A 19,024-nucleotide genomic window follows, 5' to 3' on the forward strand; every position below is an offset into this window, starting at 1 on the left:
ATATACAGACCACAAATTAGAATTGGCTATACTAAAAACTTTAACAGAATCCTCAGCTCTGGCATCTTCCTCAATATTTGGAACCAAGGACTGATCATCCCCATCCATAAAGGTGGAGACATATTTGACCCCAATAACTACCGTGGGATATACGTCAACAGCAACCTTGGGGAAAACCTTCTGCATTATCATTAACAGCAGGCACTTACATTTCCTCTACTGAGCAAATGTCATATTGTCATTTTACTAAATTAACATACGACAGACCACATATTCACCCTGCACACCCTTACTAACTAACAAACTAACAAACAAGCAAAGCTTTGTTGATTTCATAAAAGCTATTGACTCAATTTCGCATGAGGGTCTGCTATACAAATTGATGGAAAGCGGTGTTGGAGGAAAAACATACAACATTGTAAAATCCATGGATACAAACAACAAGTGTGCGTTAAAATTGACAAAAACACACCTTTTTCTCCACAGGGCCATGAGGTGAGACAGGGAGACAGCTTGAGCCCCACCCTCTTCAACATATATATCAACAAATTGACGAGAGCACTAGAACAGTCTGTAGCACCCGACCTCACCCAACTAGAATCTGAATTCAAATGTCTTCTGATGATCTGGTACTTCTGTCCCCAACCAAGGAGGGCCTAAAGCAGCACTTAGATCTTCTCCACAGATTCTGTCAGACCTGGGCCCTGAGATTAAATGTGCCAAAAAAGTTCCACGAATACAAATTCCATCGAGACACCGTTGCCCAAGAGCACACACAATAACAGCACCCAGGGTAACTTCTGCAAAGCTGTGAACGATCTGAAAGAAAAGGTAAGAAGGGCCTTCTAAGCCAACAAATGGAACTTAAAATTAAACATCCCAACTAGGATCTGGCTAAAAATACTTGAATCAGTTATAGAATCCATTGCCCATTTTGATTGTGTGGACTGGGGTTCGCACACCAACCAAGGATTCACAAAATGGGACAAACACCAAATTGAGACTCCGCATGCAGAATTATGCTAAAAAATCCTCTGTGTGCAACATAAAACACCAACTAATGCATACAGAGCAGAATTAGGACGATCCCCGCGATTGACCAAAATCCAGAAAAGAGCTGTTAAATTCTACAACCACCTAAAAGGAAATTATTCCCAAACCTCCATAAAAAAGCCATCACCTAACAGAAATATGAACCTAGAGAAGAGTCCCCTAAGCAATCTGGTCCTAGGGCTCTGTTCACAAACACAAACAGATCCCACAGTGCCACAGGACAGCAACACAATTGAGAACAAATGAGAAAACAAAAAGATAATTACTCAACACTTTGGAAATAATTAACCAAAAGAACAGAGCAAACTGGAGTACACAGTGGCAGAATACCTGACCCAAAATCAAGTAAAACTTTGACTATGCACAGACTCAGTGACTTTTGCCTTGCTATTGAGACAGGCAGTCATAGGCAGACCTGACTCTCTGGAGTCGCTATGTGCACACTGCCCACAAAATGAGTTGGAAACTTCACTTCCTAACCTCCTGACAAATGTATGACCATATTAGTGACACATATGTCCCTGATATTACACAGACCCACAAAGAATTTCAAAACAAATCCAATTTTGATAAACTCCCATATCTATTAGGTGAAATACAAGTGTGCAATCACAGCAGCAAGATTTGTGACCTGTTGCCACAAGAGAAGGGAAACCTGTGAAGAACAAACATTTTCACATTGTTACAACACTGTACATAGCCATAATATGTATGGCATTATAATGGCGCTGGAGAAGAAGGCACCGACGCGCATGATATACAGCTTTCTCGGGAACAGGCCAAGATCCCCGTGATTTGCGTGAAGAGGAGGCGGATAAAAAAGGCTGCCTTCTGAGAATTCTTAGGTGATCAAATAAAGCCCCACTTCCTTCCATTTTGCAATTTTTATTTATTTATTTCACCTTTATTTAACCAGGTAGGCAAGTTGAGAACAAATTCTCATTTACAACTGCGACCCGGCCAAGATAAAGCAAAGCAGTTCGACACATATAACAACACAGAGTTACACATGGAGTAAAACAAACATACAGTCAATAATACAGTAGAAAAATAAGTCTATACACAATGTGAGCAAATGAGGTGAAATAAGGGAGGTAAAGGCAATAAATAGGCCATGGTGGCGAAGTAAATACAATAAAACACTGGAATGGTAGATTTGACAGTAGATGAGTGTGCAATGCAGAAATACTGGGGTGCAAAGGAGCAAAATAAATAAATGAATACAGTAGGGGAAGAAGGAGTTGTTTGGGCTATTTATAGATGGGCTATGTACAGGTGCAGTGATCTGTGAGCTGCTCTGACAGCTGGTGCTTAAAGCTAGTGAGGGAGATAAGTGTTTCCAGGTTCAGAGATTTTTGTAGTTCGTCCCAGTCATTGGCAGCAGAGAACTGGAAGGAGAGGCGGCCAAAGGAGGAATTGGCTTTGGGGGTGACAAGTGAGATATACCTGCTGGAACGCGTGCTACGGCAATCTTTGGAGAATAAAATCAATGACCTACGCGCAAGATTAAACTACCAACAGGACATTCAAAACTGTAATATCAGTCGTGGCTGAACGACAACACTATCAACATACAGCTGGCTGGTTATACGCTGTACCGGCAGGATAGAACAGCGGCGCCTGGAAAGACAAGGGGGGGGGGGGGGTGGACAATGTATTTTTGTAAATAACAGCTGGTGCACAATATCTAATGAAGTCTCGAGCTATTGCATCTCATGATAAGCTGTGCACCACACTATCTACCTAGAGAGTTTTCATCTGTATTTGTCATAGCTGTTTACATACCACCACAGTCAGAGGCTGCCACTAAGACAGCATTGAATGAGCTATATTCTGCCATAAGCAAACAAGAAAACGCTCACCCAGAGGCGGCACTCCTAGTAGCCGGGGTCTTTAATGCAGAGAAACTTAAATCTGTTTTTCCACATTTCTATCAGCTGGTTATTAAATGTGCAACCAGAGGAAAAAAAACTCTGGTCCACCTTAACTCCACACACAGAGACGCATAAAAAGTTATCCCTCGCCCTCCATTTGGCAAATCTGACCATAATTCTATCCTCCTGATTCCTGCTTACAAGCAAAGAATAAAGGAGGAAGCACCAGTGACTCGGTCAATAAAAAGTGGTCAGATGAAGCAGATGCTAAGCTACAAGACTGTTTTGCTAGCACAGACTGGAATATGTTCCGGGATTCCTCCGATGGCATTGAGGAGTACACCACATCAGTCATTGGCTTCATCAATAAGTGCATCGATGACATTGTCCCCACAGTGACCATACGTACATACCCCAAACAGAAGCCATGGATTACAGACAACATCCGCACTGAGCTTAAGGCTAGAGCTGCCGCTTTCAAGGAGCGGGACTCTAACCCGGACGAACCATCAAACAGGTAAAGAGTCAATACAGGGCTAAGATCGAATCGTACTACACTGGCTCTGATGCTTGTCGGATGGGCTTGCAAACCATTACAGACTACAAAAGGGAAGCACAGCTGAGAGCTGCCTGGTGACACGAGCTAAACTACTTATATGCTCGCGTCGAGGCAAATAACACTGAAACATGCATGAGAGCATCAGCTGTTCCGGAAGACTGTGTGATCACGCTCTCCGCAGCCGATGTGAGTAAGGTCAACATTCACAAGGCTGCAGGGCCAGATGGATTACCAGGACGTGTACTGCGAGCATGCGCTTACCAACTGGCAAGTGTCTTCACTGACATTTTTAACCTCCCCCTGTCCAAGTCTGTAATACCAACATGTTTTAAGCAGACCACAATGGTGCCTGTGTCCAAGAACACTAAGGTAACCTGCCTAAATGACTACCGAACCGTAGCACTCACGTCTGTAGCCATGAAGTGCTTTGAAAGGCTGGCCATGGCTCACATCAACACCATAATCCCAGAAACCCTAGACCCACTCCAATTTGCATACTGCCCCAGCAGACCCACAGAACAGATGATGCAATCTCTATTGCACTCAACAATGCCCTTTCCCACCTGGACAAAAGGAACACCTATTGGAGAATGCTATTCATTGACTACAGCTCAGCGTTCAACACCATAGTGCCCTCAAAGCTCATTAATAAGCTAAGGACCCTGGGACTAAACACCTCCCTCTGCAACTGGATCCTGGACTTCCTGACGGGCCACCCCAGGTGGTAAGTGTAGGTAACAACACATCCGCCACGCTGAAACTCAACACGGGAGCCCCTCAGGGGTGCTTGCTCAGTCCCCTCCTGTACTCCCTGTTCGCTCATGACTGCACGGCCAGGCACGACTCCAACACCATCATTAAGTGGTAGGCCTGATCACCGACACATTGTTGTCTATGTAATGTAGTGTTTAATTCATTTGTCAGGTCAAGCCATCTCTGGTGACCATACACCCATATTATCTGCAGGGAACTGGAGTGGAGACCGTAAACACAGACACTAGTAGGAAAGAAATGTCTTACTATTAGTTAAATATTAATTGTTAACCTTTAATATCAAATAGATCAGGTAAATATGTAATTTGTCTACCACACGTCTTGGTCAGTGTTGTATTCGGCACGTGACTAATAGAATTTGATTTGACATTTGAAATGTCTCGATTCCTTTGAAACTTTTGTGAGTGTCATTTGTACAGTTAATTTCGGATTGTTAATTTGTTTACTGTCTATTCCACTTGCTTTGGCAATCTAAACATTTTCCCCATGTCAATAAAGCCTGTTGAATTGAATAGAGAGAGCGAGTGTCTAGTAGTGCTACTGTGCTGCTGAGACTCTTACGCAACTTCGAGGGGGTGGTGGACGTTGACTACCTACTGCCTAAGGGTTATGTGAGAGGGGTTATAGGTTCCCAAAACAGCCAGGCCGACCCTCTTCGGGCCCAGACCCTCTTTGAGGAGTGCTCTGAATCGTTGACAAAGGGATGAATGAGTTCTGGGGGATTTACTCTGACAAGAGGCTGTGCTTTGTCCTCTAATCCAGATGACGTCAAGGACTCGTATGCAACCCGGCAGCGCGTCCCTCTCTACTTGGGAGTAGAGGGGGAAGTTGTGTTTTGTTATGAACAGGAATGAAAGCTGGGTGGATCAAGGTTTGTGTGGTTAATGTTGTGTGTTGCTGTATTGTGTGTGTGTGTGTGTTGTGTTGAAGCACTCAAAAGAGCCCTCAAGAGCCCATGTGTCTGTATATGTTTCATTGTGGATCCACAAAGTAGGGTAGGGGAGCATTCACTAGAACTATAACAGGTGAGGCTCATTAAGCTACAATAAGGTACTACTGTCCTGTCTGGACAGGCAATAGGCCACAGAAAAAGCAGTGTCGTATGTGCAAATGTTTGCATTTCGAAAGACACTGAGGACTACTCCATGAGACATAAAGGCACTAGCCCTTGGTTCTTGGCAATTTATTCCCATATGATAAATAATATAAATAATATAGACCAGTTCAGATGATAATCCTCAGATGTTGAATAAAGAGAAGGACCAGAAAGAAATGTTTCATGAAGCACCTGCTTTACACAACAACAAAATGAGTCATTGGGGAAGGGATTGAATTTTTGCTATAGAGACAAACTTAGTACCTTCTCACTCCTCCCTCTATTTGACTTGACTCAGATTAGGTTTGCTCTGCCCATCCAGTTGTCAGTAATGCAAAGAGAGAAAGAGAAAGACAGGGAAAGAGATGTGTTCCGCTTACATTTTTTCTGGTGATGTTGCGCACGTCGTGCACGTACTGGATTCTTCCTTCATGTCGGACGACCCCCACCGATATGGAATCCTCACACACCTCTGATGCAATATAATGGTCCACTTTGAATCCTAGGTCTCGTAGCACTAAGTAGCCTAGACACATGCACCCACACACATGGAAATATACAGTACCAGTCAGAAGTTCAGACACACCTACTCATTCAAGGGTTTTTCTACATTGTAGAATAATAGTGAAGATATCAAACTATGAAATAACACACATGGAATCATGTAGTAAGCAAAAATGTGTTTGACAAATCAAAATATATATTATATTTGAGATTCTACAAAGGAGCCACCCTTTGCCTTGATGAAAGCTTTGCACACACTTGGCATGGCACACAACTTGCAAGCACCCGGCCCGACACAAGGAGTCGCTAGAGTGCAATGGGACAAGGAAATCCCGGCCGGCCAAACCCTCCCTTAACCTGGATGATGCTGGGCCAATTGTGCGCCGCCTCACTGGTCTCCCGGTCATGGCCGGCTGTGACACAGCTCGAACCCGAGTCTATAGTGACGCCTCAAGCATTGTGATGCAGTGCCTTAGACCTCTGCACCACTCGGAAGGCCCTCTGAATATTACACTTGACACCTACGCGCACACACTTACCAGTGGCGATGCCATCAAACAATGAGAGCACGCGGATGGGGTGCCTCTGTTCTGCAGGGACAGCCCGGTAGATATTTGGGCTTTCCTGAGAAACATATAGACCAAATCACAATGTTTATATAAACAACCACATCTATGTAGTAATGTTGCTATGAGTGGAACCCTGAGGTTTTCCAGACCCTGTGACCTGAGCAAGGAGAATGGCAGGCCCTAGATGCTGTATGAGATACATTGGTTTGTGATCAGTATTGTGACAAGGGCCAATGTGAGGAGTTAAGTATCTTGATGGGACTCACAAACTCCTGGCCGTTGTCGTTGATAAAGAACTCCCGCAGCTTCATGCTCCAATTGTGGCGTTGTTTGAGCACACCGTAGGGCTGCAGGGGCTGGCACATGTAGCAGCGCCATGGGTCCAGGTTACGGGCACTGTTTGACGCCCCCGCGCCCACCAGAATGTCCAGGCATTCTACACAGAAACACCTGCATGGGGAGGAAGGAGACAGACGGAGATGTGTGAAATAAGGTTGAGGGGGAAGGAGGGAGAGAGTGAGATGAATAAGGGAGGGGATAGGGGGGAGAGAGGGAGATGAATAAGGGAGGGGATAGGGGGGAGAGAGGGAGATGAATAAGGGAGGGGATAGGGGGAGAGAGGGAGATGAATAAGGGAGGGGATAGGGGGAGAGAGTGAGATGAATAAGGGAGGGGATAGGGGGAGAGAGGGAGATGAATAAGGGAGGGGATAGGGGGGGAGAGAGGGAGATGAATAAGGGAGGGGATAGGGGGAGAGAGGGAGATGAATAAGGGAGGGGATAGGGGGGAGAGAGGGAGATGAATAAGGGAGGGGATAGGGGGAGAGAGGGAGATGAATAAGGGAGGGGATAGGGGGAGAGAGGGAGATGAATAAGGGAGGGGATAGGGGGAGAGAGGGAGATGAATAAGGGAGGGGATAGGGGGAGAGAGGGAGATGAATAAGGGAGGGGATAGGGGGAGAGAGGGAGATGAATAAGGGAGGGGATAGGGGGAGAGAGGGAGATGAATAAGGGAGGGGATAGGGGGAGAGAGGGAAATGAATAAGGGAGGGGATAGGGGGAGAGAGTGAGATGAATAAGGGAGGGGATAGGGGGAGAGAGGGAGATGAATAAGGGAGGGGATAGGGGGAGAGAGGGAGATGAATAAGGGAGGGGATAGGGGGAGAGAGGGAGATGAATAAGGGAGGGGATAGGGGGAGAGAGAGTGAGATGAATAAGGGAGGGGATAGGGGGAGAGAGGGAGATGAATAAGGGAGGGGATAGGGGGAGAGAGTGAGATGAATAAGGGAGGGGATAGGGGGAGAGAGGGAGATGAATAAGGGAGGGGATAGGGGGAGAGAGGGAGATGAATAAGGGAGGGGATAGGGGGAGAGAGGGAGATGAATAAGGGAGGGGATAGGGGGAGAGAGTGAGATGAATAAGGGAGGGGATAGGGGGAGAGAGGGAGATGAATAAGGGAGGGGATAGGGGGAGAGAGGGAGATGAATAAGGGAGGGGATAGGGGGAGAGAGGGAGATGAATAAGGGAGGGGATAGGGGGAGAGAGGGAGATGAATAAGGGAGGGGATAGGGGGAGAGAGGGAGATGAATGAATAAGGGAGGGGATGGGGGGAGAGGGAGATGAATAAGGGAGGGGATAGGGGGGAGAGAGGGAGATGAATAAGGGAGGGGATAGGGGGGAGAGAGGGAGATGAATAAGGGAGGGGATAGGGGGGAGAGAGGGAGATGAATAAGGGAGGGGATAGGGGGAGAGACAGATGGAAAGCAATGATAGGAGGCAGGAGGAACTAGTAGTTAAAAAAAGGTGACACCAGAGAAAATACTTCTAATCAACAGGTGAAAGAAAGTAGAAGCTGACTGAATATACAGAAGTTAAAAATTAACTAATATACAGTAGAGATACAGTCTGTGTTCCCTATATAGTGCACTACTTAGTAGTTGACAATAAAGGGAAAAGGGTGACATTTGGAACACACTCAGTAGAATACAGAGTTACAGTTGAAGAAGTGAGTGTTGAGTCCCACCTGCAGCAGTTGGCGTTCCCACACAGTAACACCTCGCGGCCCCCGCAGCACACGGTACAGTACGATTGGTAGCCATCGTCATCATACATGTAGGAGATCTCAAGATACACGTCCTAACACACACAAAGATAAACACTAATTAACAACAATATCCAGATGCCAGTGTTCATCCTTGAGATGTGTCTACAGCTTGATTGGAGTCCACCTGTGGTAAATTCAATTGATTGGACATGATTTGGAAAGGCACACACCTGTCTATATAAAAGGTCCCACAGTTTACAGTGCATGTCAGAACAAAAACTAAGCCATGAGGTCGAAGGACTTGTCCTTAGAGCTCCATGACAGGATTGTGTTGAGGCGCAGATCTGGTGAAGGGTACCAAACATTTCTGCAGCATTGAAGGTCCCCAATAACACAATGGCCTTCATCATTCTTAAATAGAAGAAGTTTGGAACCCCCAAGACTCTTCCTAGAGCTGGCCGTCCGGCCAAATTGAGAGAAGAAGGGAGAAGGGCCTTGGTCAGGGAGGTGACCAAGAACCCAAAGGTCACTAACAGAGCTCTAGAGTTCCTCTGAGGAGATGGGAGAACCTTCCAGAAGGACAACCATCTCTGCAGCACTCCACCATTTAGGCTTTTATGTTAGAGTGGCCAGACGGAAGCCACTCCTCAGTAAAAGGCACATGCCAGGCCGCTTGGAGTTTTCCAAAAGGCACCTAAAGGATTCTCAGACCATGAGAAACAAGATTCTCTGGTCTGACAAAACCAAGATTGAGCTCTTTGGCCTGAATGCTAAGCGTCACGTCTGGAGGAAACCTAGCACCATCCCTATGGTGAAGCATGGTGGTGGCAACATCATGGGGGGGGGGGGTCGTGGGGACTGTGGAAGCCTAGTCAAGATTGAGGGAAAGATGAACGGAGTAAAGTACAGAGAGATCCATGATGAAAACCTGCTCCAGAGCGCTCAGGACCTCAGACTGGGTTGAAGGTTCATCTTCCAACAGGACAACGACCCTAAGCACACAGCCAAGACAATGCAGGAGTGGTTTCGGGATAAGTCTCTGAATGTCCTTGAGTGGCCCAGCCAGAACCCGGACTTGAACATCTCTGGACAGACCCGAAAATAACTGTGCAGCGACGCTCTCCGTCCAACCTGACAGAGGTTGAGAAGATCTGCAGAGAAGGATGGGAGAAACTCCCAAAATACAGATATGCCAAGCTTGTAGCGTCATACCCAAGAAGACTCAAGGCTGTAATCGCTGCCAAAGGTGCTTCAACAAAGTTCTGAGTAAAGGGTCTGAATACTTTTGTAAATGAGATAAAAATTAAAAATCGAATACATTTGCAAAAATGTAAAAAGAAAAAAAAACAGGTTTTGCTTTGTCATTATAGGGTATAGTGTGTAGACTGATCCCATTTAGAATAAGGCTGTAATGTAACAAACTGTGGAGAAAGTCAAGGGGTCTGAATACTTCACAAATGCACTGTATATATGTATATTGATAGACTTTCCATATCGGTGCCTATCACTAATAGTGTGCTATTACGTCCCCAATTTGTTTTACACAACCCAAAGGGAACTCTACTTGCTTTGAGAGGAAATATGTTAAATTATGCTAACCACTAGGCAGGGTAGCCTAGTGGTTAGAGAGTTGGACTAGTAACCGGAAGGTTGCTAGTTCAAACTCCCGAGCTGACAAGGTACAAATCTGTTGTTCTGCCCCTGAACAGGCAGTTAACCCACTGTCATTGAAAATAAGAATTTGTTCTTAACTGACTTGCCTAGTAAAATAAAGATAAAAATAATCAAAGTGACACAGGACTAGCACACTTGCAAGAGTCTTTATTGTGTCTATAGCTAGGTTTCCAACCAATTGACGATAGATTTTCATGTGAATATTCAAAAATCTTCCTAAAACAATATGCCATTTCAGAGTTTCTCTTTGGAAAATTTGGTGCCAGACAACTTGACAGAGAAGACTTAAATTCACCTGACATTTGAGAATTTTTATAGACATCCATATGCATTCAGATCAGACGAAGCGCCATCAAAAAATGAGGGATGTTGGCCAAATGAGCCATATTTACGTGTCCTTAAAAACAGCTATAACAAATGACAAAAACACTATTCCTTGTGTTTCGATGTGTAGCATATGTAAAACTTTATAGCCACAGTTTTTATTGGTTTTTAGGCTACTTTCCTAAAATAATATTTGTCCACCTCACGGTTCAGCTGTCAGAGATTTGAGCACTAAATGCATCATGGAATTGCATGCATATGCCTAAAAGCTTAGGTGTCCACTGTATGATATTAATATGTTTATAAATATATACAGTACCAGTCAAAAGTTTGGACACCTACTCATTCAAGGATGTTTCTTTATTTATACTATTTTCTACATTGTAGAATAATAGTGAAGACACCAAAACTATGAAATAACACATATGGAATCATGTAGTAACCAAAAAAACTGTTAAACAAATCAGATGTATTTTTGAGGACAGCTTTGCACACTCTTGGCATTCTCTCAACCAGCTTCATGAGGTAGTCACCTGGAACACATTTAAATTAACAGGTGTGCCTTGTTAAAAGTTAATTTGTGGAATTTCTTTCCTTCTTAATACGTTGAGTAAAATCAGTTGTGTTGTGACAAGGTAGGGTTGGTTAGACAGAAGATAGCCCTATTAGGTAAAATACCAAGTCCATATTATGCCAAGAACTGCTCAAATAAGTAAATAGCAACTACAGTCCATCATTACTTTAAGACATGAAGGTCAGTCAATCAGGAAAAACATGCAACCCTACCCAAAGCAACAAAAACAGGTTTGACAACCCTCCCCTATTTTGGACCACCCCTCCAACCCCAGTAAATTTAGATCTGTCCCTTAGTAACTCAAGTGTAGTCTGCCTTAGCTTAATCAGAAAAAGAACGATTGCTGACTTGGTGGGAAAGAAAAGCATGACTTTGCCTATATGGCAATTCTTCGATTTCAGGCCGAATTATAAAGTTGAGCCAGCAGACCTGACCGAATTCTTGCAGACTATGCTAACAGATTATCAGGGCAAGGGATGGGCAGACTACAAACCTCTGTTAACATTTACAAGTCCATCATCCTGCTGAGTTCGCTTCTCTGGGCAGAAAAGGTAAACATGCTGGAGTTTCTTGCCAAAAACATTTAGGTAGGCCTAAGAAATGGTAAAAAAACAACAAGGCCTAATGGTTCCTCATTGCACCGTTTTATTTAATTTTAAATGGAGAATATATTCAAATCCAGATGCATCTTATTCGAAAGACATAGCCTATAGGATAGGCTAAAATATTCTGTCAAACCTTGAAAGGCTTATTTGCACAAAAATAAGTTATTTTCATACTTAATTTGTTTAGGCAGTTTATTTATTTTGTAACTTGTAGGCATATATGTAGGATTTGTACAGTTCAATAGGCGGGAGATAAATCCCAATTGCCTGTTGCACAATTCTAGGACATCAATAAAAACTTTGACAATATTATAAATATTAGTTTATAAGTTTAACTTGTCAAAGTAATGTTTAGCCTACTGCAACTTTTATTGACAGTAGCCTATGTGTAGGCCTAAAGCCTATTATTGGCTGTTTGGTTTGCAAGGAAGGATTTTCAGGATTGTTTAAATTTAGCCTGGTCTCATACACTAGATGTAACATAGTAAATCGGGGGCACTCAAATTACTATGATATGCTATGTTTGGTTACATAACGTAAAAACGAACCCAAAGTGTGTGAGTTCGAATCTCATCACGGACAACTTTAGCATTTTAGCAACTTTCAACTACTTACTACTTTTTAGCTACTCTGCAACTACTTAGCATGTTAGCTAATCCTTCCCCTAACCCTAACCCTTTTAGCTAACCCTTCCCCTAACCTTAACCCTTTAACCTAACTCCTAAACTTAACCCTAACCTTAGTCCTAACCCTTAGCCTAGCTAATGTTAGCCACCTAGCTACAATTAGTAACATATCATAAGTTTTGCAAATTCTCAACATATTGTAAAATTGAGGCAAATTTGTAACATTTTTCAAACCAACAAACCAAGTAAAGACAAGGATGGTCAAATGCACTTGAAAGATGGGTGGAACACAAAGAATTTCTAAAAAGACCAACACCAGCAGAAACCTCAAACATATCCAGAGCTGAAATACTGCTGAATGTGAATTGCGAGAGACCAATAAAAGCTGCAATTAAACTACAAAAGAGTGGAAAGGCAGCTGGAGCCGACAACATTCCATCGGAGGCCTTTGAGGCGATATCAACGCATCTACAGCCATGCTCTCTGAGGGGTCTGGGAAAAGGAGAAAGCACCCAAAGAATGGGCTGAGGGGCACATTGTCAAGCTTCCAAAAAACGACCTAATGGAATGCAGGAATTACTAAGGGATTACTCTGTCTGTACCCTGCAAAATCCTGAATAGGATCATCCTCATGCGCCTCCAAAAAAGCTGATCAGGGACCAGCAGGCTAGGTTTAGGAAAGACAGACAATGTACGGACCACTGGAAACACTACGCATCATCATAGAACAATCAATCAATAGATAGACGATTATGGCCAAAATATCATATTATATTTTTCAACCAAAAGTTGATCTCATTTGAGATCATTTCCACACTGCAAGATATGAGCAAAAAAAGATGCTCCGGAATGCTCCGGAACTTTAGGGACTACTAAGTATTTTTGGGCTAGGTGTGTCAATGTGTAGTTCATGCATGCAATATATCACCAGAATTACTGTTTTACCTCAAATAGCCACGAAATCCCTAGTTTGATAGCAACTGTTTTTCTGGAAGCTGTGCTGCACCATTTTCCCCCGCGTTGCCGAGCCCCTAGCTATTCGAGTTCAACCAATGAGCTTCAGCTTCTAGCTATATGAGTGACAGCTGGCAAGATGCACATGATACACACACAGAAGAGCGAGAGAGCAATGTCATAGTGCACATACAGTGGGGAGAACAAGCATTTGATACACTGCCGATTTTGCAGGTTTTCCTACTTACAAAGCATGTAGAGGTCTGTAATATTTATCATAGGTACATTTCAACTGTGAGAGACGGAATCTAAAACAAAAATCCAGAAAATCACATTGTATGATTTTTAAGTAATTCATTTGCATTTTATTGCATGACATAAGTATTTGATGACCTACCAACCAGTAAGAATTCCGGCTCTCACAGACCTGTTAGTTTTTCTTTAAGAAGCCCTCCTGTTCTCCACTCATTACCTGTATTAACTGCACCTGTTTGAACTCGTTACCTGTATAAAAGACACCTGTCCACACACTCAATCAAACAGACTCTAACCTCTCCACAATGGTCAAGACTAGAGAGCTGTGTAAGGACATCAGGGATACAATTGTAGACCTGCACAAGGCTGGGATTGGCTACAGGACAATAGGCAAGCAGCTTGGTGAGAAGGCAACAACTGTTGGCGCAATTATTAGAAAATGGAAGAAGTTCAAGATGACTCTCAATCACCCTCGGTCTGGGGCTCCATGCAAGATCTCACCTCGTGGGGCAATAATCCAAGTTTATCATTTTAAAAGGCTAATTAATCATGAGATAACCCTTTTGCAATTATGTTAGCACAGTTGAAAACTGTTGTTCTATTAAAGAAGCAATAAAACTGGCTTCTTTAGACTAGTTGAGTATCTGGAGCATCAGCATTTGTGGGTTCGATTACAGGCTCAAAATGACCAGAAACAAAATACTTTCTTTTGAAACTCGTTAGTCTATTCTTAAACTTGGATTAGCTAACACAATGTGCCATTGGAACACAGGAGTGATGGTTGCTGATAATGGGCCTCTACACCTGCCTATGTAGATATTCCATAAAAAATCAAGACTTTTTCAGCTACAATAGTCATTTACAACATTAACAATGTCTACACTGTATTTCTGATACATTTTATGTTATTTTAATTGACAAAAAAACATGTTTCTTTCAAAAACAATGACCTTTCTAAGTGACCCCAAACGGTGGGGTACATATACCCCCCAAAATTACTTAAGTACTTTATACCACTGGCTGGTCGTAACGGTATTGTTTATTTTTGTTCTTAAAATTTGAATTTTATATTGCTCCAAAATTGCACACACCCCATGTTCCATAACATTGTCATGGAAAATATTCATTATGTTTCCAACTACCAATCAGTCAGTAACTGTGCCTTAAATCCAGCTGCATATTGACCGTTGAGATTTCTGAATGGCCAGTCTCTTTGGCAAATAACAGGAGTGTTTGCTAAAAAGACTGGTACCCAGACTGATCTATTGGACTGGAGGTATTCGATAGAAGCAGCCAGCCAAGCCTGGTATCGATGCCTCTCGTCCAGGGGTACCAACCTTTCCTTTTTTTTACCCCTTTTTTGTGGTATCTGATTACTAGTTAACAGTCTTGTCCCATCGCTGCAACTACCGTACGGACTTGGGAGAGGCGAAGGTCAAGAGCCATGTGTCCTCCGAAACACAACCCAGCCAAGTCGCACTGCTTCTTGACACAATGCCCGCTTAATCCGGAAGCCAGCGGCACCAATGGGTCTGAGGAAACACTGTGCACCTGGTGACCATGTCAGCATGTATTGCGCGATGGTAAAAGGAGCATCCCTGCCGGCCAAACCCTCCTCTAACCTGGATGACGCTGGTCCAATTGTGTGCCGCCCCATGGGTCTCCCGATCGCAGCCGGCTGCAACAGAGCCTGAACTCGAACCAGGATCTCTAGTGGCACAGTTAGCACTGCGATGCAGTGCCTTAGACCACTGCGCCACTCGGGAGGCCTGTTACCAACCTTTGAGTCAAGATCACTTTTGGAGTCAAAAGGCAAGCCGAGATCTACGGCTCAGATTTCTTTTTAAACATGACAAAAAAATAGAACCCTATGCAACATTAACCTAATAAAGATAGTTCTGTAGAAATTAGGTTTGTGCATTAGGCCTAATACATTATCACAGCATATTGGCTATGCTTGGTCTGCCAATATTGTTAATCAGACCATATTATATTTCAAAACTCGAGCTTGATAACAAAATAGATCAGTTGTATCACTTGCGAGGCACAGCTGAGCATAAATTTAAATAATTAACTTTTTTATTTTACTGGACTGATGGTACCTGCATCTGATGGTCAGTCTCAGTGGAGGGAGAGAGCAGCAGAGGGTTCGCCTCTCACGTTCCCTGCTCTCTCCTTTCCTCCGGTGAGATTGACCAGAGAGAGGGGACACCGTCTTCCACCTGGTGGCGAGACTCGAGTCGCACCACATTATTTCTGACTCGTGCACAAATTCATGTTGTTCCTATGATGAAAGAAAGTGAAATATTCCTCGATATTCAAATAGACACGACAATCTGCTAATATTAAAAACACAGGCCTATCGATACACTTGGCTACTCATTGATTGCAGCTGCAGTGCTAGTTGTAGCATGAGTGGAAGTAGGGCGTTTTATGTTTTGTAAAAGTGTTGAATAAAAACAGTGTTGACAGTGCTGAATAAACAAACAAACAAACTCATAAAAATATTAGCTCTGTGCTGTATTTGTTGACAGTTTCTCTCTGGTCATGGTTTTAAAAGTGATAAAATCTCACATAGGAGGATATCAAACTTTGCCGTGGGATCGTGGAAGCTGTAGGCACGGTGATTTGAGCTATCCGATTGGCCAGCGCAGTAAGCACACTTGATTTAGTTATCCTGGTCCACCGGGTAGGTGGAGTTTGTCACTTCAGACAAATGAAATGGTTCAAAATGGGAACACTTTGCCTACCCAGTGTGCAGGGCTTCTGAATAAAGTGCACCTACCACCAACAGCGCAAGACAAATTGAAACAAAGTAGGAGCGCAAGGATTTATTGCTGGAAGTTCTACAGAAATGTTTGGTGATTGACTAGGAATGCCTTGAAAATTGACCAGTTGGTCGACCGGTTGGTGACCACTGCTCTAGTCCCTTACACAACAAAGAGAGGCAAGCCCAGGCATTGACAACTCTAAAATTGTGAACACAGTGGCTCTATTGACAGAATAGCTCTAGATGACTATTGTGGAAATCCTGCTTCCAGAGAGCAGCACAAACACATTAATACACATTTTGACACATCGTAGGGCTCGGAGTGGATTAAATATTTAGGTAGGTAGGTAAATGTCTTTATGTCATTCACCTCAGGGTGTCCTGCTTTTTTCAACAATTATTTTCTACTCTACAAGTACAACGTGGGATCTACTGTATAGTCAGTGGGTGTTGTAAGGATGGTTGAGTGAGAGTGATGACAGTTAAAGATAATATTGGTGTATTTCTTGGGAGTGTGCCGTTTTTGACTGAGAGAAGTGCACTAACCTTGCATGCTTGGCAAAGGCCTCCTTCAAAAAGTGGGTGGAAGGTTGCCGCTCGTGTTTTCCCACATGAGAGGCAAAACTCTGCCAGAAAAAAGACAGGTAGACGAAGTCTTCAGACTAAAGCACTTTTCGCAGTTTATGTTCCATAGCAACATCAATTAAAGATATTTTTTAAGAAATGTCCAAAACTAAAATGAGAACATACCTTCTATACTTCTGTTATTCTTCAAAACTTCATGCACCATTTGTTCTGAAGGGCAGAGAGGATACAGAGAGAGACACACACATCCAAGTCAATAATCAAGACAGGTCTTGAGACACATGAACAATAACATACGACTGTATAGTAATAAAGAACAATCTTAAGGGAATTAGCTACATATGTTTGAAACAGACAACTCCAGGTTCGTATTCATTAGGGCATAACATTTTGAAATCGTTTTGCAACAGAAATGGGAAATTAATTTTTCTTATAGGACAAATCTAAGTAGTCCCTCCCTGTTTCAGTCTGTTTTCCTCTGTTTGGTGCCTAATGAATATGACCCTGGTACCCCAGGTTGACCCATTTGGTTGACCTCTGACCTCTACTGTAGACCTCCTCTGGGCTGCTCTTGGCCTTACAAAGGCTGATGCGGGGCCTCTTGGATGTGGGGAAATACTCTAGCAGACTGACGTCCAACACTTTGTGGTTTAACGGGTTGCTGTCTAGAGAGGACACATAAAGAACAAAAACAACAGTCAAATTATAAAACAGATTAAGTTATACCAGCTTACTTTCAGTGAGATAAAAAAAAGTAATACAACATTTTGTTTAGGCAAATGTTGTATTACTTTTTAAAATCTCGCTGACAGTAAATTATTGGCCAAGTAATATCGGGGTGAAAGTAAGCCGGGACAGTCCGGTACGGAGAAGACGTTACGGCGTACCAGTATAACATGAGCCTATCACAATAATTAAAACAAAGATGCCAAGAAAACTGAAGGCAATTACAATATAATGTATCATTACTGCATGTCAGTTGCATGACAAATGAAAGAATGGACATGAAAACGTGTAGAATACACTACAAAATGCAGTGTGGTTTGACGATAAAAGTTACATTTTGCGAAGGCAGAGGTGAGTGTCAGAGACTGAGACTCTTGCGGACAGCAGTGGACGCATCATTTCAGGTTACAAGTGTAGGCCTAATGAATGTGTCACACCCTGATCTGTTTCACCTGTCCTTGTCTCCACCCCTCCAGGTGTCGCTTATTTTTCCTGGTGTATTTTTCCCTGTGCTTCCTGTCTCTTTGTGCCAGTTCGTCTTGTACGTCTTTCAAGTCAACCAGCGTGTTTTCCTGTGCTGCTTCTATTCTCTTTTTGCTAGTCCTCCCGGTTTTGACCCTTGCCTGTTTTCTGGACTCCGTACCTGCCTGCCTACCCTGACCCCGAGCCTGCCTGCCACTCTGTACCTCCTGGACACTGAACTGGTTTTGACCTTTTGCCTGTCCACGACCACTCTTTTGGATTGATTAATAAATATCAAAGACTCAAACCATCTGCCTCCTGTGTCTGCATCTGGGTCTCGCCTTGTGCCCTTAAAGAATGACAATCACTGATGGTCATTCATTATACTTTTTGGTGTTTTGTAACAGATGTTTCTTTCCATTCATCAATTAATCAAGCAAATGCATTTATAAAGCCCTTTTTACATCAGCAGACAAAGTGCCACAAAGTGCTTTCTAGAAACCCAGCCAAAAACCCCAGGGAGCAAGCAATGCAGATGTAGAAGCACGGTGGCTAGCAAAAACTCCCTAGAAAGGCAGAAACCAAGGAAGAAACCGAGAGAGGAACCAGTGTCACACCCTGATCTGTTTCACCTGTCTTTGTGCTTGTCCCCGCCCCCCTCCAGGTGTCACCTATCTTCCCCATTATCCCTTGTGTATTTATACCTGTGTTCTCTGTTTGTCTGTTGCCAGTTCGTTTGTTTGTGAAACCTACCAGAGTTTGTTCCCCTGCCCCTGCCTGTTTCTTACGCCTGTTTTCTAGTCCTTCCCGGTTTTGACCCTTCTGCCTGCCCTGAGCCTGCCTGCCGTTCTGTACCTTGCCCCACCTCACTGGATTATTGACCCCTGCCTGCCGTGACCCTGAGACTGCCTGCCGTTCTGGACCCTTTGCACCCTCTCTGGATTACTGACCTCCACCTGCCTTTGACCTGTCGTTTGCCTGCCCCTGTATTAGAAAT

General features: G+C 43.5%; 1 protein-coding gene across 6 annotated transcripts in view; it reads right to left on the reverse strand.

The window, feature by feature from the left end:
- LOC135528085 (DNA (cytosine-5)-methyltransferase 3B-like) overlaps positions 1-19,024 on the reverse strand; it is a 77,022-nt gene that overhangs the window by 9,857 nt on the left and 48,141 nt on the right. For all 6 annotated transcript variants that reach the window (XM_064956877.1, XM_064956879.1, XM_064956881.1 and 3 more), the window contains 7 exons: positions 17,382-17,504; positions 17,005-17,049; positions 16,801-16,880; positions 8,452-8,564; positions 6,696-6,879; positions 6,400-6,484; positions 5,737-5,882 (listed from right to left, as the gene is read on the reverse strand). In XM_064956877.1, coding sequence (XP_064812949.1) covers positions 5,737-5,882; positions 6,400-6,484; positions 6,696-6,879; positions 8,452-8,564; positions 16,801-16,880; positions 17,005-17,049; positions 17,382-17,504 — 776 coding nt within the window. The remainder of the gene's footprint in view (positions 1-5,736; positions 5,883-6,399; positions 6,485-6,695; positions 6,880-8,451; positions 8,565-16,800; positions 16,881-17,004; positions 17,050-17,381; positions 17,505-19,024) is intronic.

The sequence above is a fragment of the Oncorhynchus masou genome, chromosome 33 (assembly GCF_036934945.1).
Source record: "Oncorhynchus masou masou isolate Uvic2021 chromosome 33, UVic_Omas_1.1, whole genome shotgun sequence".
Lineage (NCBI taxonomy): Eukaryota > Metazoa > Chordata > Actinopteri > Salmoniformes > Salmonidae > Oncorhynchus > Oncorhynchus masou.